General features: G+C 46.6%; 1 protein-coding gene across 1 annotated transcript in view; it reads right to left on the reverse strand.

Moving 5' to 3' along the window:
- Window positions 1-4,471: 4,471 nt before the first annotated feature.
- The window catches only part of T265_11844 (hypothetical protein), a gene marked incomplete at both ends in the record, with an annotated part of 13,034 nt that continues 9,728 nt past the window's right edge, over window positions 4,472-7,777 (reverse strand). The window contains 2 exons of the mRNA XM_009178630.1: window positions 4,472-4,760; window positions 4,813-4,887. Of these exons, the coding sequence (XP_009176894.1) occupies window positions 4,707-4,760; window positions 4,813-4,887 (129 nt within the window). The remainder of the gene's footprint in view (window positions 4,761-4,812; window positions 4,888-7,777) is intronic.

The raw sequence follows: 7,777 nt of genomic DNA on the forward strand, positions 1-7,777 counted from the left end.
TGGCAAAGATGACGGGTGGTGGATCGGCCAAACAGAAATGGCTATCCGTCATGCTCGCCTTGTATTTGGCAAACACAGAGGTGTGTCCTGTCCAGAGTGGATTTGGTTGCCTGCGAAAATTTTTTGCTTGACTGTTATTTTGACTTTTGAGTGAGTTGCAGGTTCGTTTCCCGTGGATTGACAGTAGGCATGGATTTTTATTTATGGGAGAGATTCCACGATCACTAGCATATTCACAGGGGTGTTCTTGAATACTCTGCCTTGCGTGCTGAAAAGTGGGCAGACGAAGAAGATCCTGTATGGGTACCGTGTAATTACTTGAGGACGTTGCCAATATTGCCACGCGAGGGCATTCGGGGTAAGGACAATTACTCAGATGTTGAAACTGGTAGTAAGGTGTGGTGCTGGTGTGCAGGTTGGTGGTGACAAATTCTCAACTGCATCATTCGCTTCGAGTGCTCCGGAAGCGGGCCACCTTAAATCACCTCATCAACCACAAATTCCTACCCCAAGTGTAACACGGCTTCCTCCCAAACCGATCTTGCTCGATGAAAGTGCTCGTATTTATGGACAGTCTAGTACGAGTGACTCATATTCGATGTCATATGTTTCGACTTCTCAAAAGCCTTCGATCGAGTCTCACACCTCTAGCTGCTACACAAACTCGGGTCTTACAGGATTCAAGGGGAATTTCCATGCTGGATTATGGCGTCCCCATCAGATAGATCATTCTGTGTGAAATTAGGCCCTCCTTCGGCGCCGGTCTCCATTGAAGTTCCTGTTTCTGCACCTACATCGATGGTCAAGATCATGTCTAATCTTCGTGGACTTCTTGAAATCCTGGGATTCAAACGAGAGTGTTCGCCAAATGGAGATAGACGCTGCAAAACAGTGATCGCTGGACCGGCACCTTCTCCTAAATGACGAAAAGTGCGTCCATGTCATTCGGAGGAGACTCAGTCAGCGCCTNAAGGGAGGAAGGGACCGGAAGACATTACAAGGATAGAGTACGAAACAATAACAAGCATGACCTGCACCATGAAAACTCGGATCGAAAGTCATTCGCCGTTCTGCGAATGATTCTTCGCCCCCCCCCCCCGTATGAACTTCCAGATGCTCTATGGGGCCTAATTCAGACCGCTTCTTGCATATGCCAACCAATTTGTTTGCTCAGGACGCAAGAAAGATGTGACCTACATTGGTCGTGTCCAACGAGGTGATACGGAAATCGTTGCCTGCCCTGAATCCGTTAATCGTGAAACGCAATTCGTGGTGCTTAATCTATTTCCCTTAGTTAATCGTCGCCCCCAAGGAGACCTAACACTCATGCCCTCTTCGAAAAAGACAGTCAATAAGCTTTCCATCGGTGACCCAGCTAATACACGGGGGGGGGCACGGTAAGATTTTTAAACTCGGGATGCACACTTTTATTAGGTTACACTTCTCATTTCGGGTAGTTGGTGCTTGGGATAGCCCTCCTCCGACAGTTGTTCACGCTGTATCCATTTACCAATTCAGAGTGCCTGTAAACGACTTTCTACGTGGCTTCCTGCGCTAAGAGCTTAAGAAGCGGTGCTACACCTTTTTTTCGCTTGTGCCCTTCGGGTGAACGGGAGCCACTGAACGACAAGAACTAACCCGACCCAGGAAGCGTGTGCGAAAGCCTCGATCCTGTCTATCAAAATGTGAAAAATATACCGTAATTTCATTGCGATATATGAAGTCAATGAACACACAACCAAGGAACACACATCATTTGCCGATCTGCGTCACATTCAGTGTCAGAAACAAGCACCAGAGTTTAGACGGCCATGTCTACGAAATGACCTTGATAGCAGTCCTATTGTGAGTGTTAAACTCGGCTTCAAAGATCTGAAGACCTCAGGCACCTTCATACTTTTGGTCATCGTCATCTCTTTAGCACAGCTGCATCATAAACCTAATAAAACTGTCCGATGTGCTCATCCCAATGGTATTGGGAGGTGTAGGCACCTCGATCGTGGACACTTTCTCTGGGTTCTTTGCAATTAGTTACTACCCCTCTTATCTTTACTGGGGCCTCCTTGATCCATGGTTGCATGCCAAGTAAGCGCCAGATGCCGATGTACTGGGATGATGGTGGTGTGCTAGAAGAGTGCGGAGTGTAATTAGAAATCTACCCACGCAGTTCATAAGTCATGCACATTTTGTGACGTTCATAGATACTGCATGTCTATCCGCTGGTCAGCGGAGATAGGAGCATATAGCCGTACTGAACGCGGCGGCTGATGCAATAAGCGCGTAAATCAGGTGACTTTCAACTGGAAGATCGGGGAGATGAGGCTATGTATTGAAGGCAACAGGTTGGGTGCATGTGCACTACTGATTACGCGACCCGGTCATCTTTCTCAGTGTCTTCAACCATTGATGTCCCATCTCCGGGTTCACATCCAGGTACGCGGCGATGTGCAAACCGGCTAAGTTTGCTGGTAACCACTTTAACACTTCTCTGCCAATTTACTCATTGACCTCCCCTGGCTCGTTTCCACCCTGTGTATGTATCAGAAAGGTCAGATGCCTGAAACTAACCTCAGAACGCTCGGTACCCACTACTGCACCAAAATCTCAACAGGAAAGCCGGCAAGAATCCAGGCCAGGTAGTCATTCAATCAATGTGTTGGAATATTGGTAGCTCGGGTGTACTGGTTGGTAATTGATCAGGTGGCTGTTGATCTATTCGCCGAGCTTAGCAATTGATTTGCAAACGTTTCGTCAACATTCGAGGAGACATCTTAAGTGCGCACTGAAGATGTCTCCTCGAATGGTGACGAAACGTTTGCAAATCGATTGCCAAGCTCGGCGAGCAGGTCAACAGCCACCTGATCAATTACCAATCACTCAATCAATTCAGCAAAAGCCGAGTCCTCATGCACGCCACAAAAGCGCGACCGAATGTGATCAGCGTTCATGCATTTCATAGAGGCACGATTGATGTTGACGGGTGATCATTAACGCCTATCAGACAGTCTGGATAAATGTCAGAAAGCCCCCTTTAAAAAGTGTGGGGCCGTTGTAACTTTTGCTCCTGCACTAGCTTGTTCGGAATATAGCTGTTGTGTTCCCTTCTGTAGGTCTTTTTCAGGTACTTGGTACTGGAGCGAGTCAGCAGCAGATAAAACAGATTAGCAAATCAGCAGATATAGCAGTATGGTTGAGAAAAGAGCCTTTCGACGTACGGAGCACATAATCGATTCAGCGCAACGCGTGGAGCCTGTTGTTCACCTATTGTGGGCAGATTATTTCTTCAGAAGGCTAGTCGACGTACTTCAGCGCTGCTGATTCGATGTTTACATCAGGTTTGGGCAATGCTCCGAAGACACCGACAGTCAAACACTGGGCCCCCTAACGTCATTCTCGCGAACCGGCTTACCTTTTCTAACTTTGAGAGAAGACAGCGTCGCTGCTCCCATGAAAATGGACGTGCTAATCGCCTGCGAGAAACAGTTTACGGCCTTCATGCTCTCATCACAGAGAACAGTATTTTACCCCGAGACCATATCGCAACACGACTATTCGTAGTGCATAGTCTCGCTGCTCTTAGTCTGAGTGTAACCTTCTGGCTTTCCTGACAGATCTGAACCTTGTGGAACTAAGTTCCAGTCAGTGTAGTACGCGGGATCATTGAAAACCATAAACCGGAGCACCATTTCAAGGTGGCAGTTTTTATCAGTCGTTGATAAATACATTTATCGTCGTTAGATAAAGCACATCCCGCCGATTGAATTTCGAATGATTTCTACCGGAATTCTTATCGCTCCCGAAACACCAGATACCACAGTTTACGTGGCGTATGGAAGATAGGATCGTCCGTATGGTGCCATATCGTTAGTAGATCAAACCAAAATTTTGAAGGCAGAAAGAACGATCCATGGGCTTGATGTTACTAAACAATGCCGGCAGTATTTGTTGGGATGTCCGTGTCACCGCGACGTCATACTGAAGCTTATGAAGGATCACAGTCCTAATGTTTCGATCAGCTGCTTAGTTCACTGCCAGAATTGCCAGCTGTTTTTTCTCATCGACAGTATCTGCATCCGAGTCACACAGCCGTCATTGCAAGCCCAACTACTTCCCCTTCCACCAGAATCCTCTGAATCAGACTATTTCTGTCACCGAGGAAAATACATAAATCCGGGTAGGGATTCATACCTTCATAACTCCGTTAATTCTGTTTGAAAGTGGTTGCTGTTCAAACGGGCATCTTATTTGCTGTTTCTTTACATTATATGAGGTAAACACTGCCGAACACTGTAGTCGAGATTCAAGGAGGCAATCCATTTTTATCAGAAATCTATTTTGAGGTCAAACCTCTTCCTCCATGTGGATTGAGTTCATAGGTCAAACGAGATGGACGAGAGATTTGGGTGTCGAGCTGCAAGACAGCCTACACCAATATAAGGTGTCATGCCGTGCACACTGACCCCATTCCATAGAACAGAATCAACCGTTGGGTGACACCAAACAGAGTTGAAAAAGTTTGCAGAAATTGTCTCAAAATCTGAAAACCACCAGGAGTCAACCGAAGTAGTGTATAAACGGCTTTTCGTAAGGGGAACGACAGTCAAATGTAAACTCAACCGAATGGCTCGGAAAGGTTATTTATTGAAAAGAACACTGATCACAATGGGGGACAAAGCAAACCAACAAGGACCGTAACACAAGTCAAATTAAGAGGGCACACTTGAAGCAAATTGTTGAGCACAGCGGTTAAATTCTTCCTCCTAGATAGAAGGAAATAAAAAGAATGACCTGCGAGAAAATAGTTCAGCTTACCTTGAGGGAATAGTCCACAAGGAATTGATGGTCTTTGTTCGCATCTCTCAGTTGGGATGTAAGTCTGTTGATCGTCTTCAAAACAAAAAACAGTTCACAGGGTAACGTATTGACTTCGCGACGTAACGAATAACTGAAGGATGAGACATCGTTTTTTACAATTCAGTTTTGAAACATGAAAGAGCCAGAAGGATAACACAGAGTCGTAAAACCGACGAACATTAACCACGCACTGGCCGACTATGATGTTATGCGAAATAAAAATGGCTCGAACAACTCGGTCTACCGGAAAACCAGTACCGACCCCTGAACATCTACGTGTTCTTTAGGATAACGGGGGTTGGAGATTGAGTGTCATTGAAATAACTTTGAGAAGGCTAATAGTTCAGCCGTAGCCCCCTTTCGATGCCTAGCTGCCATGCCACTCGAAAGAAGCACAAGGGCTGGGATACTGCAAGGTTGCCCAAGCCTAGACAGAGGAAGTCGAGAAACAGAGGTCGGATTCGAACCTTTCGGTCAATAAATTCGCGCTCCAAACATCATCTCGCCCCAGTTGGCTCAAGCAAGCCTGCAAATATGCGAAGGGTGCTACTTTGAATAAACTCGATTTTAAAGCCAGCAAAAAATAAAGAGCATGTCTGCTTGTTTAAACTGACTAGCCTGGGCTCAACAAAGGATATGTGGAGCTGTACTAAGAAGGCTAGTGATGAATAGGATGATATATTTTTTTCGGCCTAAGCTCTTCTGTCCTAAATTCTCAATGGTAGTCACATAAGACAACGGTAAACAGGCATCACCGATTTCATAGAGCTGAAAATTACCATCTTCGAAAACCACCGTTCATAGTCCCCAACCCAAACCTCCATCCCTCATCTAGAGTAAGGCTGCTAGACGCACAGAAGCACAATGGTTCCAGCTGGTATGTTCATCCAGGTAGTGCACCGATTATTTTAATCAATTCTTGGTTGAGTGATGCTAACTCCGTCGTCCGTTGATGTTATTCATTCATTTACTGACCGGAACGTCCGTGGTTCGAACCCGACTTCCCCTGTCTAGGCTTGGGCAACCTGGCAGTATCCCAGCCCTCAGGCAACCTTCGGGTGGTATGGCAGTTAGGCACTGAAAGGGTGCTACAGCTGAATGATTTTTTGTAACTACCATAGGGTGCTCGTGATAACGACGGATGCACCCACACAACCTTGCCATAACATTATTCCGCTGGGTCGGGATTACCGATTCAGCATGATACAGCCACCGGGACCGTACAACCAAATAAGTCGTCCATTGGAAAAGCAGGCATGCTTAAAAAGGCATTCTATCGGTCCTTGTCCCAGTATGGCGGCAGACAAGGCGTCATTCATCCTGATAACCGTAAGTTTCGAGATGAATAAGGACAGAGAATTTTATTATGTTTTGGTTTCTCATCCTCGCTGGGTACTTTGGAGCAGGAAAAGAAAAGGTATACACGTTAAGCTAATCACGTCCAATCGATTTCGTTGCTTCCACTGTTTGACGTCATCAGGAAGTGAAGACTCACTACCACAGTCAATTCAGATAGTCTACCAGTGTTACGGGGCCACCAGAAACGGGGCTCAAATCATGGTTACGCGAAATTTGAGTAAAAGTGACCCGTGGAAAAATGGGGATAAGTTTGACCGCTGTGTAAGCCGAACAATTTCAGTTGCTGTTGTGGGGTTTTGCGGGACATGTATTTTGTTCATATTCACATCACCCTTGTTTGAACAGTCGTCCACCTGTTCTGGCGTTTGAGTCGGACACACCAATAACCGCTCAGGCGTGAACAAGTTCGCCTATTCAGACGTGAAAATTCAGATGCGTCCAACGTGCGTAGTTGTAACACGCTGGACTCGCATGTCAGATGTCCGGAGTTCAAATCCCGAGACGGCCACTGGATATGCACTGCTGATGAGCTCAGATAAGAGCAAAACTCGAGTCCAGTGCTTCCATCCGGTGTGGAGGAGTCACAATAATTACGCAAGACAACGACAGCATGACATCAGTGCTCAACAGACATCAGTGCACCAATGCTTCACTGCCGTACAGCCATGACTTATTTGAAAGCCTTATTGTAAAGAAAAGAATAAAGGTGCATGGGGGAGGGGAGGGATGCTAGCTTAACACAATCATTCTGAGGTGCCTACACCTCCAGATATTCACTCAGGCAATCTGGATAGAAACTGAAAACAAGAACGCCACTGACATCGGTTGGCAGCCATATCTTGTAGTGTCTCCAACCAGGCACAGTGAGGATCACGCGGTCCCCATCCTGGAAGGCGAGTAGCACCGATAGCACCCAAGCGTTTCGTGATCTCCTTCATACTTCTCTGCCAAGTCAAGGGTTGGCCACCTCTCTGTTTACGCCACTCCGAATTGGGCATGGAAATCAGTACTCTCTTCGGCAAACGATGATCCGGCATACGTAACACATGTCCCAACCAACGCAGCTTCTGGTGCTGGACACATTCTTCAATGGAAGTACCCGTTACACAACCGAAAACACGCTTTCTAACTGCCTCGTTACGGATTCGCTGACACCAACCCACACGAGCTATGGTTCTCAGACAACGATTGTCGAACACCTGAAGACGTCTCAGGTCCGCTGCTCGAATAGGCCAAATCTCACAGCCATACAACAAAACAGCCCGTACTGTAGCTTGATACACACGCCCCTTCAGATTCAGGGATAAACCATTCTGACGCCATAGGTGTCTCAAGTTAGAAAACGCGGCCCGAGCCTTGCAGATTCGTGCATTCACCTCATCCGTCACACTACAGTCAGAACTAATACAACTACCAAGATGCGTAAAACACTCCACAACTTCCAGTACTTCTCCCTGGATTGTAAGTGGCGTGTTCAGTGACTGTACGTCCACAAGCATGACCTTACACTTTGTGGGTGCAAAGTGCATACCAAAGGACGGGATGACTTTGGTCAGTTCATCCA

The sequence above is a fragment of the Opisthorchis viverrini genome, assembly GCF_000715545.1.
Source record: "Opisthorchis viverrini unplaced genomic scaffold opera_v5_628, whole genome shotgun sequence".
Classification (NCBI taxonomy): domain Eukaryota; kingdom Metazoa; phylum Platyhelminthes; class Trematoda; order Opisthorchiida; family Opisthorchiidae; genus Opisthorchis; species Opisthorchis viverrini.